At 30.0% G+C, this 17,437-nt stretch overlaps 1 protein-coding gene across 1 annotated transcript; it reads right to left on the reverse strand.

Annotated features, from left to right (window-relative positions):
* Positions 1 to 4,765: 4,765 nt before the first annotated feature.
* On the reverse strand, positions 4,766 to 9,410 carry LOC108210385 (probable protein arginine N-methyltransferase 1). The gene is made up of 9 exons (XM_017381642.2): positions 9,083 to 9,410; positions 8,987 to 8,997; positions 7,985 to 8,140; positions 7,398 to 7,461; positions 7,140 to 7,282; positions 6,168 to 6,255; positions 5,934 to 6,049; positions 5,645 to 5,795; positions 4,766 to 5,253 (listed from the first exon to the last, which is right to left on the reverse strand). Exons 1-9 carry the CDS (start codon positions 9,264 to 9,266, stop codon positions 5,048 to 5,050), a joined length of 1,119 nt encoding a protein of 372 aa, XP_017237131.1. The 5' UTR covers positions 9,267 to 9,410; the 3' UTR covers positions 4,766 to 5,047.
* Between the last annotated feature and the right edge of the window lie 8,027 nt (positions 9,411 to 17,437).

The raw sequence follows: 17,437 nt of genomic DNA on the forward strand, positions 1-17,437 counted from the left end.
TAAATTAAGAATTATTTTTAAGAAACTGAGAATGCTAGCTTCTTTTCCAAGCATTTTAATAACTTATTTACTTCTCACTTCTGATCCACTTTTGCACTTTAAGTAAGAAGTCACATTTTTTAAGTTTGCCCAAACGACCCCTATAATATATAAAGGAAAAAAGAAGAAAAAGGAAGGAATGATGCTAAATTATATTAGCTCTTTGATTTTGATCCGGAAACGGAATGAAAAATTATATGATTATCCCTATATCTGATTTTTAATATTAAATAATGTCAAAAAATTAAATATTTATATTTATAATAATATAGTTTAGTTATAATTTAATACATTTTATAATTAAAAATGTCATTAATTTTTTAGATACCTTGACTTATAAATTATATCAAAATTATTTTTAATATATAAAAAACTAAATTAGAATATATTTATGATTTTCAAAATATTTTACATATTATTTATAATTTTAATGATTTATGAAATATATTATAACTGAAAATAAAATACGAACAGGAAAAGGGAAAAGAAATATTTAATGAGGGGTGGAGAATGGATTATTAGGGATATTGGGTAAAGCTAATACCAAAAACAGGAAAGGGAAAGGCAGTTATTATAAAACATAAGACTAATTATTTTCCTTTCTGCCTTTCGGAAAAAAAAATTTATTTTCTTTTTTCTTTGTTAATTAGACCAAACGTACCCATATAGTCTCTTTACAAACTTAAAATCTTATTCCTCCTCTCTTCTAAGAGTCTCCACTTGACTATTAACTTATATTAAGTAAAAAATATTCATTTCATACTCATTCATCACTTTCCGTCTTTTTGAGTTCATATTAATAAAATATAAAACAAAAGAATATAAAGAGTATTTTTAGAATTAAAACTCTTAAATTTTGTACTAACTTTCTAGGAATCATATATTTTATACTCTTTCTATCCCTTCATTTATTTGCAGTTTCTATTTTGGGTCGTCTCTCTTGTTTCTTTACATTAATTAAAATCACAACTTTTTATTATTTGCAGTTTCTATTTTGGGTCGTCTCTCTTATTTCTTTACATTAATTAAAATCACAACTTTTTAATATTATAAAATCATGTGCTGGAAAGCGTTAATTGTGCCTTAATTGAAGGTATTATTTGTGCCTCATAATTGAGGGCGTTATGGGCCTCATAATTGAGGACGTAAACCGTACCTCATAATTGAGGATGTTATTTGTGCCTTTTTAAAGGGCGTTAATGTGTTTTAATTAAGAGGGTTAATATTTTATTAATTGTGCCTTAATTAAGAGTTTAATTGTCTCAATTATGAGTTATCATAATTGTGTAAATTTTTTGATGAGCACTTGCATTTACACGTGATATTATTAATAATTAATTATTGGATATATTTTTATAATTTATGTAATCTAATATATATCGTCTTATATTTTTCTTATTTCTTTTGTTTTATTTTCAAGATTCTTGGAAGAAGACCGGTTTTTCTTTTCGGACATTAAAGTTTTATCGTATAAATTTCTCCGATCATCTTGCATGTCTGACGGTTAGATAATAAGCTTTCTTCAATGAAATAATTATCACGGTGAATTGCCGGTTCTTATTTGTGAGATTTATTCTCATCTTCAAAAAAAAAAAAATCATGTGCTTATCTTTGTGTCCCCACAAATTCTGTCATTACATGTTAATCACTCGTGTTTTCTATATATTTCTATATTTAAATATTCCTCAAATATGTTGTGTTGTTAAAAAGATTATTAAATGCAATGTATTGGTCTCAGTGTCCCTTTCATGTGTAAATTACTGAGAAGGATATTTAAATATTCCTCGAATATGTTGTGTTGTTGTTAAACAGATTATTGAACAAAATCAACTATTGAACAAGTGCACAACGGCTTACCCATTAAACAAAAGTTTACAAGCAGGCCTTAGATTCGAAACCCAAATCTGAAAAATATCTGTTTATTTAAGAAGTTAGAAGTTGGATAAAAAATCAGAAATAAGAAAGAAACTTAAATAAAATTTAAGTTAGTTAAGATACTTTTTCTAATGACTTAATTTTTTTGAACATTTATTTCGATAAAAATTATCCATAAATCATAAGTTACCCATAAATCATTTTTATTTTTATTATTATATTTTTAATAACTCATAAGTTATTAATAAATTTTTAATCACCTAGACAGATATTTTTAACTCAGCTTATCACATGAATAAGTTAAGTCATGTCATGTTAGGAGTATGTTTGCTTGGGTTTAAAACGTTCAAGTCATTTTTTACTTTAAACCGAAGAATGTTTGTTGGTTTAAAGTCAAATTTGACTTTAAGCTAAAAAATGTCAGTTTGTGTAATAAGTCAAAAATGAGCTTAAAGTCGGAAATAAGCCAGAAACTGACTTAAAGCCAGAAGTTAGTATGAGGTACTTTTTCTAGTGACTTAATTTTTATGAATTTCTTTTTTGATAAAAATTATCCGTAAGTCATAAATTACTCATAAATCACTTTTATTTTTATTATTATAATTTTAGTAATTCATAAGTCATTAATAAGTTAAAATAACTCAAACATATATTTTAAACTCTCAACTTATCACTGCTTTTCACATAAGTCACGTTGAGTCACCAACGGAGTGAATTGAAACAATGAATGTGGGTTGAATTGAAACAATGAATGCCACATTGTCCTCAATTGTTGGTTTGGTATGATAATACCATTCTTTTGCTTACTCCTCTAAATTATGCTTAGAGGTCAGGGTTATTCTAAAATGATATTGAAAAGGTGAGGAAGGGTGTAAATGATAAGAAGTCAATATTTTATTGTTATAATTGAAATGAGAAATTGCTAGTCATTACTTATAAATAAATAATATAAATGAAAATGAAAAGCGGATCTGAGTTTGTTAAACCATCTCCAAAAAATTCTCTATATAAACTTTTAAAACAAAATATATATGACTTTAATTCCAATAGATCTTATAAACTCTTAACTGGAAATGTAAAAAACTTTAATTCTAATAGACTTCCAACCGACACTTGGGGGCGTTTGGTGGAAAACGGAATGTAATTCATAAAGAAAAAAGAACAAGAAAAAAAAAAAGGAATGATGCTGAAATATATTACTTGTTTAATTTTGATCCGGAAACGGAATGAAAAATTATATGATTATCTTTATATCTGATTTTTTTAATATTAAATAATGTCAAAAAATTAAATATATTTATAATAATATAGTTTATTTATAATTTAATACATTTTATTAATTTAAAATGTCATTAATTTTTAAATACCCTGACTTATTAATTATATCAAAATTATTTTTAATATATAAAAACTAAATTAAAACTTATTTTTGATTTTCAAAATATTTTACATATTATTTTTAATTTTAATAATTTATGAAATAAATTATAAATGAAAATAAAATTGGAACCAGGAAGGGGAAAACAAATATCTAATAGGGATGGAGAATGAATTGTGAGGGATATTGGGTAAAGTTAATACCAAAAAGAAGGAAAGGGAAAGGCAATTATTATAGAACATGAGACTAATTATTTTCCATCTCTTTGTTAATTACCCCCGACGTACCCATAAAGTTTTTTTACAAACTTAAAATCTTATCCCCTCTTCTCTTTTAAGAGTCTCCACGTGACTATTAACTTAGGTTAAATAATAAAAATTACATTCCATACTCATCCATCACTTTCCGTCTTTTTGAGTTCATATGAATAAAATATAAAACAAAAAAAATATATGGAGTACTTTTAGAATTAAAACTCTTAAATGTGTATTAACTTTCTAGGAACCATATATTTTATACTCCTTCTATCCCACTTACAGTTTCTATTTTGGGTTGTCCCTCTCATTTTTTTACATTACTTAAAATAACAACCTTTTAATATTTTAAAAGTCATGTGCTTATCTTTGTGTCCCCACAAATTATGTCATCACATGTTATTCACTCCTGTTTTCTATACTTCTATATTTAAATATTACTCGAATATGTTGTGTTGCTGTTAAACAGATTATTAAATGCATGTGTATTGGTCTCAGTGTCCCTTTCAAAAGACAGAGGGAGTATATTTAAATATTCGTTGAATATGTTGTATTGTCGTTAAATAGATTATTAAATGCAGTGCATTGGTCTCGGTGTCCCTCTCCTGATCTGCACTGATCCTGATCTCAGTGTCCCGGTAAACTACTGAGAGGGACATAAGAAGTATATTTAAGAGAGAACTAAAAGAATGTTTGGAGAGACTCTAAAAAATTTAAGAGATAATTAAGAGAATGTTCAAGATGCTCTTACAAATTGGCTACAACTTTATAGAGTGATGTTTTCTAGCATATTATTATAAGACATCGCAATTCGTATAGGCAATCTCCCACTCCTGTACCTGATCATGCAGATGCTCCGAGCACACCACCCAGCTCAAAATCATTACACCAACACTGAGCTCAACTTCTACACTACGCTTCGCGTCTTCGTTAAACAATAATGTCACTGCATCCCCTATCAAGCAGTAACCAACCAGATCAATAACATCATCAGTTCAGATTAAAAAGCTAAATTTCGGTCGGTATTAATGTAACTAAAAATCATCTAGCAACAGTACACACATTTCTACACCTCATCTCTTGTCAAACCCATCTCTATCACCTTCACATCACCAAAAACCATACACATTGATTAGTAGAGCAACTATATAAGGAAAGAAAATAATTTAGCAATAAAATAAAGGAAAAAAGGCAACTGACTGGAACAAAAGTTAGCAAGTAGTAATCCAAGAAAAAATCCATAAATTATATTCCTAAAATATATAATGTTACATTCAGCTCCTTACATCAAGGTTTCAAAAAATCAATCCATGGATTATATATGAAAGGGGCAAAGGGGAATAGAAGGCTTAAACAAACTACTGAGCATCTAAAAATCAATCACAAAAGTACGTGACATATAATTCAAACAGATGGGGATCTTCCAACTTCAATAAGAATATGTGGGCATTCCCTCATTGTACAAAATCCAACTTTCTGTAAGCCACCAGAACTGTAGAAACTACCGCATTTTGTAACTTTGGGTTCTCGAGATTGCACACCGTCGACCACTTAATGCATACTTGACAGTGATGTCAATATCACGAGGATTTTTCTTGTTTTGTGACACGGTCATGCTCCCAGTTATTGTCTCCCCTTCACATATTGTGAGCACGTCTTCTAGGTATAGTACTGTCTGCTTCCAGTGTGTCACCCGCGACTTTGGCCCTGTTCAAAATACACATCGACACAATAATTCAGAACTATAAATACAAATTATTACAAGGCCAACTATTTGTCAACTTTTATTTAATATTATTAACATATTTTTAAACATGTCCAACATAAATAGTATAATATGAACCTGAAGAAAATAGAATTAGATAAAACTGACACTACTTTCATGTTCAGCTGCTAAATGTCCTAGCATCCACCTTCCATTTGCAATAATATACGAGCATAAAGGACATCTCAGAGTAAAACAATTAAAATTAAAGCTCGACTACCACAAACACAGTATGGTTTCCGTTAATATAGCAACGCCGAGAAACTTCTAAATGATCAGAGAAAAAGACATACCATTTAGCAAAAAAAAAAAAGAAAAAGGAAAAAGACATACCTGTTGAGAAGCCTGTCAATTTATGACACTGCGTAAATGACACGTCAAAGTATGCTACAAGAGCGTGAATGTAATCATCACGTTCTGCTGTGAGCTTAAAAGGGGCGGTAAATGAAGCATCGCCCATTGTCATCTTCGATATGTCCATGGTCTGTACAAATAAATGGTGCGTCACAAATCAGCACAAGTAATTTATACTCACATATCCTCTCAAAACCAACAACAGAAATAGGCAATTAATAAAGCAGCAGCAACAAAGGTCAGCATAACAGATAGTAGGTAATCTGACTTTGAGCATCTGGCAATTTGTAACAATCTGCTTCTGGTCAACAGAGTCAACAAGCGGTTCCATCATGGATTGCTTCCTAATGCAGCTCATGTCAAACCCATATACATTGTTCCAAACTGCAGTTGCATAACAAGAACAAATTAAGCACCAGCATGATGATAAGACATCATGACAATCACTGACAGATCTGCACATGAAACAATAGAAAGGGGGAAAAAAAAGCAGTAAGCTTACAATCAATTTTGTCTTCTTTGTACTCAGCATCCTCAATTGCTGTCAAATAGAGAGCAGCTTTATCAGGTAGCACAAGTCCATTGTTAACCTGTAAAAAAATAAATTGAGTTGTATATAATTATTACATATATAACCTAAACCTCGAAAACATACTAGAGAAACAACACCACTACAAGCTTTATGTTTAACCCATTTTGGTAAGCAATTGTCTGATCAAATATCATCAGGGGTACCTAAAATGCGTATTTTAATATAAGACAGTCAATATGTTTAATTAGACAATGTATTGCACTATCTGCCCTATTAATGTGTAATGTTTAGGGTTTGTGCCAAAACAATTATTTTAACAGTCACAAATCATTTTTAAGTCCATTTAAGAGAAAATAATATTATTAAACTAACTAGAACACAATAACAATGCCACAAGTGTCTTTAGTAATTGCGTCGGGCACATACACATAACTGCACTTGTAACGGAACCTAAGGCATGATCCTAGTATGTCTCGCTAAACAAAACCCAAAACACTTAAAATAAATCTACAATCATGAAGATTATATGTAGTGCATTTAGGAGGAAATCAACAGCATCGTATCCAAAAACATTCCTAGCTGCCCTGACAACATATATAAATTTCAATTTTGTAACACATTTTCCTGGATTGGTTTATCTGTCCTCTACAGAGAGAATGTATAAGAGCAACAAGTTGCTTAAATGATATATAATAGCTCTAGAGTAAAATAGCTTGGGAGCTGACCAGGTATATTTAAGTTGCATAGTTGAACATATCAATTATCATTCTCACTAATGATTAAAACAAAAATTTTATTATGTGCACACATGTCTGCCAAAACACTCCCAAGCTAACAGCACGGCTTCAAACTATACAAATACAACAACAGAAAATAGTTCTAGTGCAAAAGAAATCATAAAGTTAAAATAATAAGAATGTTTGCTACAGAAGAGCAACTTACTAGCCACTTATCCCGAGCATATAGAACTGTATTAAGCATGTTTTCATACAGCAAAAAATATCCCATCCATTCAGAAATTATAATATCCACTTGTGGAACTGGAAGCTCAATTTCCTCAATTTTGCCTTTCAAAACTGTTATAACTGTTCCAAGATGAAGAAAACAAAAAGTGAAAGAGGGGAAGGGACAACCTAAGTAAAACACACAAACAAATAACTATATCATTTAATACAATATTATTTGCTGTCGATGCAATACCATTAGAAAAACCATTAGCCTTGACAATTTCATGTGCCATGTCCGCCATCTGAGAGCACTCAACCTGAAAATAATGAGCAAATAGGTCAACAACATTAATTCTAAAAACTAATAAACTACATCAAATTACTGCATATTAAAGACTGGTCTAAAGATCAGAAGTAAGAACATATTAGGTCAAGTATTTCTCTTTATGCATCTAATGAGCAACAAAACCAGTCACGATAATACTACAGATCTGAAGCCTGACATACAATTTTGGACAAAGAAGTAACTATACAATCTTGAATGCAGAAAGAAACACTAGCTCAATTATCCCAGCAAGAAAGAAGACTATAAAAGAAATTACACTACGAGACCATGACATGAAATGAGTATAAAGTCACTCTCGTCTTTCAGCATTTACCAAACTGAATTTGATGGGGGGGGGGGGGGGGGGAGCTAAATAACACTAATCATTATCACATTAATAAACTACATCTGAAATAACAGTGACTATATATAAATATATAATAGAGACTTCTTTTAAATTTTGATTAAAAATGCCAACCATACATGATAAACAAAATGAGAAAATGATAACCTACCGCATATACGTGTTTTGCCCCCACTTTGGCACAGAAGAGAGATAATATCCCTGTTCCAGCACCTACATCGAGTACTATCTTGTCCTTAAATAAAAAGCTATTTTTATAAATCACATTTTGGTAAGTCTTGGTTCTCACTTCATCCTTCAGCATCTCCTGCAATAATATGAAGTTTAAAGTTGTAACCCATACTGGAATCATTCTGACTAATGCAATAGTGATTGTAGGTTGCAAGATGGTATAAGTGTATAACTTACGTTGAAAACATCAAGACTACCAACATCTTGTCAATATATATTTCCAAGTATTCTATTCAGTCATGTAAGTTTTCCGCACTAAGGTAATACAAATAAACACACCAAACTTCTGAAATCACATAGGAAGCTAGATATTTTTTGGCAATGCCAAATGAAGACCACAATTAACAATAGGGATGAAAAAAAAGAAATTTAATTATAGAACCCTAAATATAGATTTCGAAACATAACAAAACCATCTTTTAAAATTTGTAGCACGACAAGATTTGCTACCATATGATATTATTCTGGAAAAATTTGCACACATGCCAATATTGTTAGAAGGAGATATCAGCTGTAGCATATGAAAGCGTAAGTATCTGGAAGCAGACAAGATACAATTTACATATTTTGCTAGCCTAGAATAAGATAACCTTGAGAAAGGCATATCACACTGTCATTCTGATCACAAACCATGTCACTCCAACTCAAGTACAGAGTTTCAAACACAACCAATATCCGTCAGCCGAAATCAAATTTCCACTAAAGTGGAGACACTAGGAACATTGTCAACTAGAACACAGAACGACATAGAAAATTAGAATTCAAGCTCCAGACATAAATTATAACTATTTAATTCTACTCTGTCCCTCAATCATTTTAAAAAGATCACATAAATGTGAGGTTTGTTTCGGGAAGGAGCCGACGAAAACCGATGGATTGATACTTTTACAGAAGACTACAAGTTGCAGAGAAGAGCACTTACTTCATGAATACCTGCAGAGAAAGAAAAAGCAAATGCAATTAGGTAAAAGTTTAAGTGAGTAAAGATAAGAATGAGGAGAGACAGAGATAGAATTACCGAAGTGAGAATAGGAATCGAAGTAATAGTCGGCGCTGGTCTGGTCGGCGCCGATGAGAGAGCCGTCGAGGTCACACATGGCAGAATCCTCTTCGAGAATGGAGCTACCTGTTGCTGTTCCTTCCAATTCATTGTCTTCCTCGTACTCGAATTTTATTTTTGAGGGCTTCTGTGAAGTATTCATATCCTAGGGTTTATCTGTGTATAGGGTTTAGGGTTTTCGATTCCAATTGGGAGCCGCTCTTGTTTATCAAATGCTATATATGTATGTGCAAATGACAAATACGGCGTCGTACTCCCCACTGCTGACCCTTCACCATTTTGGTGGCAATGATAGTCGCGTCGGGCGGTTTATAATCGTTTTAAAGATTAGATTCGATTCGATTCAAATATTCAATTGGTTTTAACAAATTTAATCCCGTTGGTAAGGAAAAAAAAAAGGAGTTAAAAGGCGTGTTAGTCAAAAAAATTTAAGTCACATCATTATACTCTTAAAAATTTTCATTTAGGTCAATGGCCATTACACTACGAGCATGTTTGGCAAAAACAAAAACCACCTTATGAGAATTTTAAGTTGCTATACACCTGTTTGGCAACCCAACGTAAAGTCTAAAACGGCCTAAAAGCTATAAGCCCTTGATAACTATTTTTTTTAGAGCATCTCCAATAGCGTTGGCTATAATCGTTAGCTAAATTGGATTTGTAAAACATTTTGTAAAATTTGCCGAACCTATAAGACATTGTGCTTCAAAATATTGGCTATATTGATTGACTATAATTTAAAAATAATATGTTATTAATATTTAGATTGTTATAAATAGAATATATCAATTTAATATGGTAATAAATAATATGTAATTAGTGTGAAGGAGGAAAATAAATTTCGTGAGATGACGTGGAATTCGCTACAGATCTGTGGCGGATCGACAAATATAGCCATCCAGAGGGGGATGACTATAATTATACACAAGGGGTTGTTGTGGTTAGAGTTCTATTTTTTGTGAATATTGGTTATAAAACTTAATTTTGGAAAGCCACATGGGCTTTTAGCTAAGGGTTTTGTGAGGGTTGGAGATACTCTTAGCTTTTATATATCGACTTTGTTTCTTCATTCTTTCTGTACATTATGATCAATTTTAAGTTTAAACTAGCATAAAAGCCCGTGCGAGGCACGGGGCTCTAGTTTTTGCTGTATTTTAAATAATATTCATATGTCATTATATTGTTCTTGTACGGACCTTGAGTTTGTATTATGTTTTAAATAATATCGGTGTGTCATCATATTGTTTCGAGCGTAACTATTACGTTTTACTTTTTGACAAAATATGTAAACATGAAAAATGTAATATATGCAAGCTAATAGCATTAATAGTAATAATAAGTACTATTCCCTCCATTCCATTTTATATGACCCTTATTCTTTTTTGAGACATCTCTAAAATAATGAACTTACTATACTTACTATTTTTAAACACTACTTATCACTATTACACACACTACTTCTCTATTTTATACTCTTTTATATTAAATAAACACTATTACACTCACTACTTACCATCACTATCTCAAATCTATTATTAAATTTTGATATATTCCACCACTTTACCCACTTTCCAACTAAATTTCCTCTTTTTTACTACTTTTTTCTTAATCTCCGTGAAAGTCAAATAAGGTCACCTAAAATAGGACGAAGGGCGTATATTTTAAAAAAAAATTATAGATCAAAAACTACATTTGAACTGATATTTCTATATTCAAATTCGTTAGGATATAGAGACCATCATCATATTATCAATGTTCAAAATTATATTCGAAATTAATACTGAAATTTTAAATTTTAAATATATTATACCTCATTAAAAGAATCTGTAATTTATTGTTGAAATTATTAAATTATTTCAACTAATATACCATGATTTTGATAAAAACCTGTTTTTGATATGTGAATTACGATATCCTAAATCATGATTAAATGAAGATGTGTGGTCCGCGTTGCCCTACATTTATTTCTTCTTTTTTGAGCGTACGTTTGCATAATTATTAAAGTGATACATGATGGAGCAGATCATCAATACATTCTTTTTAGCATATGTTGCACACATTTTGTATAAATAAAAATTGAAACATGTGTTGTACGTAAAAAGACACGTACCTTATTTTATTATAAAAGTATCAATTGAACTACTAACCATATAATTGCACCCCAAAAATTTCTGACACCTTTGATGTGTCTTATCCTTTTATTTTTCGTATCAAGTACTCCCTCCGTCCCATTTTATGTGATCCTTATTCCTTTTTGGGACGTCCCAAAAAGAATGAACCTACAATACTTACTATTTTTGAACACTACTTTTCACTATTACACCCACTACTTTCTTCCACTATCTCTTTTCTATAATAATATAAACACTATTACACCCACTATCTTCCTCCACTATCTCAAATCTATTATTAAATATTGGTAGGTCCCACCACTTTACCCACTTGTCAACTAAACTTACTACATTTTTCTTAATCTCCGTGAAAGTCAAACCAGCTCACTCTTTTTGGGACGGAGGGAGTATATAGTACTTCAATGTATTATATTTTTATTGTTAATTTAAAAATATTTGATGAATATTACTTTGATACAGTATGTTATAACATTATCTCGTTATAAAATTTTAATTTTCTATAATTAGTTTTTTGAGCTTGTCTATTAAGACTTTTAATGATTTTTCATGTAATCGTTATAAAACAGATCTCAAACAAATGATTTTATGGAATTTCAAATAGCAAAAAGAGAGTATATATGAGTTAGGCATCATGAAGTTCATAAAACCATAAAATATTTAGTTCAATTAGTCGTGTAGTTACTTTTTTAGCTTTGTGCAAACTCACATTTTTAATATTTTGATACTCGTATTTATTAGGAGTGATCAATGTGGCATATCATGTTCAATTGTTAAAGATCAAGTTATATATTCGATATTTTGAATCATGAAAAAACTATTCTTGTTCTAGTCCCGTTTAACCAGATATTAGTTTCACCGTATCGCATCAGATTATCCGGTTCAGAATTAATTATATTTTATTAGTTTAATTTGTAAATGATTAATTTAACTGTAGTTTGAATCATTTTATTTAACTGGTATGTTATATATTGGATGATGGCGTATTAAAAATTATAGTTTTAAGACTTTAATATATATAACTTATTTCTCTGTGTTATTTTATTTAACAAAGTAAAATTTATAACTCAAATCTTTTTAGTAGTTCTCGTAAACGCGTTTTATTATTATGTGGTTGACTTTTGATTAACAATATAAAATTTCCTTAAATTGACCTTCATATCACAAGTTATAGTATTTCAAATACATATATCATCAAAATTATATCATTTAGATATATTTTCCGACACCAAATTTGATGTATTGTCACTATCCTTATATCTATAATTTTTTTAAAAAAAGATTTAGTTACACATCAAATTCTGAATTCATAAGTTTAAAATAAAAAAATATTCTACATAGGAATATTCTTTCAGTCACCTTATTTCGTGTTCTCCAAAATATTGTAATCTCTTTGTAAATTGTCTTTTATAATAAAAGAAATTAATATGACATAGCCCATGTTGAAAGCCCATCAATTTTTACTTTCAAAGATGCTCGCTTAAACCTCAGTTTTTGTACTTATTTCTCACATTCATGACTTAAAATTTCTATAATATTGTATCGGTGCTCGTTTAAACTATTAAGTTAGATTTGAATTCGAATACGAATTATATCTATTTTTTGAAATCCGAATCATGGCACGAACCCGATTATTCATATTTTTTTTAATTTTAAATTTATTTATGTAAATAATTAATTTATAGATATTAATCTATCATGTAAACAATATATGAGACTTAACTGAAATAATAACTCATCTCAAATAAATAAGATATTGAGACGAATATAAATACAAAAGTTTTAAAGTATGTGATTAATGCTTTTGAGTAATAAACTAATTGTTTGTGTAGCTCAAGTGGTTTGAGTGATGTATTTGTATTGGAGAGATCCGAGTTCGAGCCTCATGAATAACATCTTTTTTTTATATATATGAGAAGATGTTAGGTTCGGAGTTAGGCTCAGGTTCGGAGCTAGGTAATTTATTTGCTCAGGAGGGAGGCTTGACACGAACCTGTTGGGCTACTATAGATATACTAGCATAAAAGCCCGTGCGAGGCACGGGGCTCTAGTTTTTGCTGTATTTTAAATAATATTCATATATCATTATATTATTCTCGTACGGACCTTGAATTTGTATTATGTTTTAAATAATATCCGTGTGTCATCATATTGTTTCGAGCGTAACTATTATGTTTTACTTTTTGACAAAATATGTAAACATGAAAAATGTAATATATGCAACCTAATAGCATTAATAGTAATAATAAGTACTATTCCCTCCATCCCATTTTATATGACCCTTATTCCTTTTTGAGACATCTCTAAAATAATGAACTTATTATACTTACTATTTTTAAACACTGTTTTTCACTATTACACCCACTACTTCTCTATTATATACTCTTTTATATTAAATAAACACTATTACACTCACTACTTACCACCACTATCTCAAATCTATTATTAAATTTTGATATATTCCACCACTTTACCCACTTTCCAACTAAATTTACTCTTTTTTACTACATTTTTCTTAATCTCCGTGAAAGTCAAATAAGGTTACTTAAAATAGGACGAAGGGAGTATATTTTTAAAAAAAAATTATAGATTAAAAACTACATTTGAACTGATATTTCTATATTCAAATTCGTTAGGATATAAAGACCATTATCATATTATCAATGTTCAAAATCCTTTTATAATAAAAGAAATTAATATGACATAGCCCATGTTGAAAACCCATCAATTTTTCTTTTCAAAGATGCTCGCTTAAACCTCAGTTTTTGTGCTTATTTCTCACATTCATGACTTAAAATTTCTATAATATTGTATTGGTGCTCGTTTAAACTATTAAGTTAGATTTGAATTCGTTCATTTTTATTCGAATACGAATTATATCTATTTTTTGAAATCTGAATCATGCCACGAACCCGATTATTCATATTCTTTTTCAATCTTAAATTTATTTATGTAAATAATTAATTTATAGATATTAATCTATCATGTAAACAATATATGAGACTAAACTGAAATAATAACTCATCCCAAATAAATAAGATATTGAAACGAATATAAATACAAAAGTTTTAAAGTATGTAATTAATGCTTTTGAATAACAAACTAATTGTTTGTGTAGCTCAAGTGGTTTGAGTGATGTATTTGTATTGGAGAGATCTTGAGTTCGAGTCTCATGGATAACATCTTTTTTTATATATATGAGAAGAAGTTAGGTTCGGAGTTAGGCTCAGGTTCGGAGCTAGGTAATTTATTTGCTCAGGAGGGAGGCTTGACACGAACCTGTTGGGCTACTATATATATAAGTAGATAAGTAGATACCCAAACACCCACTACGTTAAAATTCTGACAGAAAGTTGACTAAGCGTCGTGACTTGGCTTAAATAAATCCACCGTGGCACGTACAGTCAGCTGAAGCGGCATTTTGGTCAACTCAACTGACTACAAACTTGCAATCGCGTCATCAAACTCAAAAACTTTCATTTAGGCCACTTATCATAATCTCCATTAAAAAAATTAAAAAAAAATAAAAGTTATCATGCAGCACTTTTTTTTCTCTCTTAAAAATTTCAAAACTTATTAGCAAATGAAGCAGATTTGGGCGACGGTGGGGTGGAAATGGAGATGAAATTTGAGGTTTGGCATATGTGTGTATGACATAGGTGGAGATGGTAGAGATGGTGGCGGTGGACGTGGAAGGAGCAGAGGTGAAGCTATTGGAAGTGGGTGGAGGCTGAGGCTGAGGCTGCTTGGAGAAGGAGAAGGTGGGGTTGTTGGAGAATTTAGTGATGATTTTTAGTTTTTTAAATAAGGAGATTTGTATTATAGTAACACTCACAAATTATAAATATTATATAATTTTAGTAATTTCTAAAATCATAACCAAATATATTTATAACATAATGAATTTAGGGGGTGTATTCGATTGGGATTTTAATGGATTGTTTTTAGTCTATGGATTTTAATGGACTGCATGTGATTTTGATTTTGTGAGGACTCTTGATAAAATGTTGTATAGTTGATATAGATTCCTTAGGATTTAAGCACAATTCTTCAAAATCTCATGGATTTTGTTGGGATTTGAAAAACTTAAAATACACCGAAGAATCTCACAAAATCCATCATTTTATGAAATCCAAAAAAATCCATCAACATTTGAATACCATCAGATTTTAATGGATTTTAAACAATCTCAATTGAATATCATCGAACTTTAAAGTATAATTTAAAATCCTAATTGAATATCACCAGATTTCGTAGTAAAATTTAAAATCTCAATTTAATACCCCAAAATTTTAATGGGTTTCAAACAATCACAATCGAATATCCTCGAATTTCATGAATGAAAAAAAATGCTTTAAAACCACAATCGAATACACTCCCTGGTGTTAATCTTTTAATTAGCTAAGATTTTGATTTTAATAACATATAAAATATCACATGTTATAAAAATATTAAATTAAAAATTTAGTATATATATTAACATGTTATATATCATGAGAACAAAGTTTCTCATATATCATATTTTAACTATCATATTGTATACAAACATTTTAGTCGGCATAATTTTTAATCCAGTGATTATCAATATTTTTATTTTATTATTTTCTTAAATCTATTTACAGGCCCTATGTTATGTACATCGTAGAATGTACAATGATTACTTCTTTTTTAGAGCAGCACTAACAACAATTCAAGATATCAGTTACGTCTTTTTCTTTCTTGCATCTCTCTCCGTTCACTACAAATGCTTTGTACATCTCTGTTTCTTATCTCTTCGTTTATCACCAATCAACGTTCTTCTTTTATAATAACCACTACAGAGCAGAGTGAAATAGGTCTTGGGATAAACTCTCTCTAGCCGCTCCTCTTTTTCTCTTTTGCTTAGCAGTCGTCGGGGCCTCATCGGATCTCTGCCAGTGGAAAGCCCCAAAACCTTTTATTTCTTTTGTGTTTTCTTCTTTTATTCAATAAATCTTATTTTAAAGTTTTGATTTCCCAAAAAATCTTCCTTGTTAGGTAAGATTGGTCTAAGTTTTTTTTTTTTTAAAATTTTGGCTTTAGTTTGTCTTTTCAGATCTAGAGATTCAAATCTTTTTCCGATTTGGCCTTCTTTTTCTCAAATCTCAATTCCATGGAGTTACGAATTTCTAGTTCTTCTCAGTGATTTTGTTCTCGAAAATGGTCCGAATTATCTTGTTTTTGTGAGTTTGTTCCCCAGATCTAAGGATTGTCTTGGTTTAACCAGTATTTCATTTACACATTTATAGATCTAAGGATTGTCTTGGTTTAACTAGTTTTGTCACGTTTAGCTCGTGTTTGATTTTGGTTTTTTTGTTGTCTCACCGTTTGTGTGAGTTTTGTTATTTTCTCACCGTTTGTGTGAGTATGATGCTTGATTTAGTAATAAAAATTGTTAGGGGATTGCATTCTCGATCGATGGCTCAAAATGATTATGGCGGAAGCGAAAGTGGCGAATTATGAGTAAATATCATCTTCAACAAATCACGTGCTTTTATCTCCAAGAAGAATGGATTAATCAGTGATTGTTTATGTGTTTTGTTTGTTCGATGCAACTATTTATGTAGATGTCATATGATTTTTTTATTATTGAATGAACTCATTATAAAAAAAATGTTCTTTTACATTCAACCTCCATCGTACTGCATCTTATTGATTAATTGTATTGCTTCAAAAAACTCAACATGATCAATGTCGATGAATCGTGAGGTTTGTCGCAATCAATTTTACATTATATATTTTCTAGAATTATTTTAGACGTGATTATGTATATGTGTGTTGCCTACTCACTGGTAATTATGTGTTTTCGTATAAGTTTTTGTTTAGTGATAGTTTGTTTTTATGTTCGCTTATTGTTTGATTGATTGTACGATCTAGTTTTAGTTTTTTTGTTTTTCTTTTCATTAGTCTCATGTTATATGTAAAATTCCTTCCATCATGCACTGATGGTTCAATTTTTATTAATATATGTTAGTTGTCTATTTTAATTTTTGAAGTAGCATTATTAATAAAACTTTTGTAAGTAAATATGTCTATAACTTTTTATATCTATTTTTGTTCTGTTGAGCTAGCATCTTGTTTTCTGTAACTCTTAAGTCATTTTTGTAAGTGCAGATGATCACCAGCTTGTGTGCAAAATTCCGATTCGAATGAATTCATTATTGAC

This window comes from Daucus carota, chromosome 3 (genome assembly GCF_001625215.2).
Source record: "Daucus carota subsp. sativus chromosome 3, DH1 v3.0, whole genome shotgun sequence".
Classification (NCBI taxonomy): Eukaryota; Viridiplantae; Streptophyta; class Magnoliopsida; order Apiales; family Apiaceae; genus Daucus; species Daucus carota.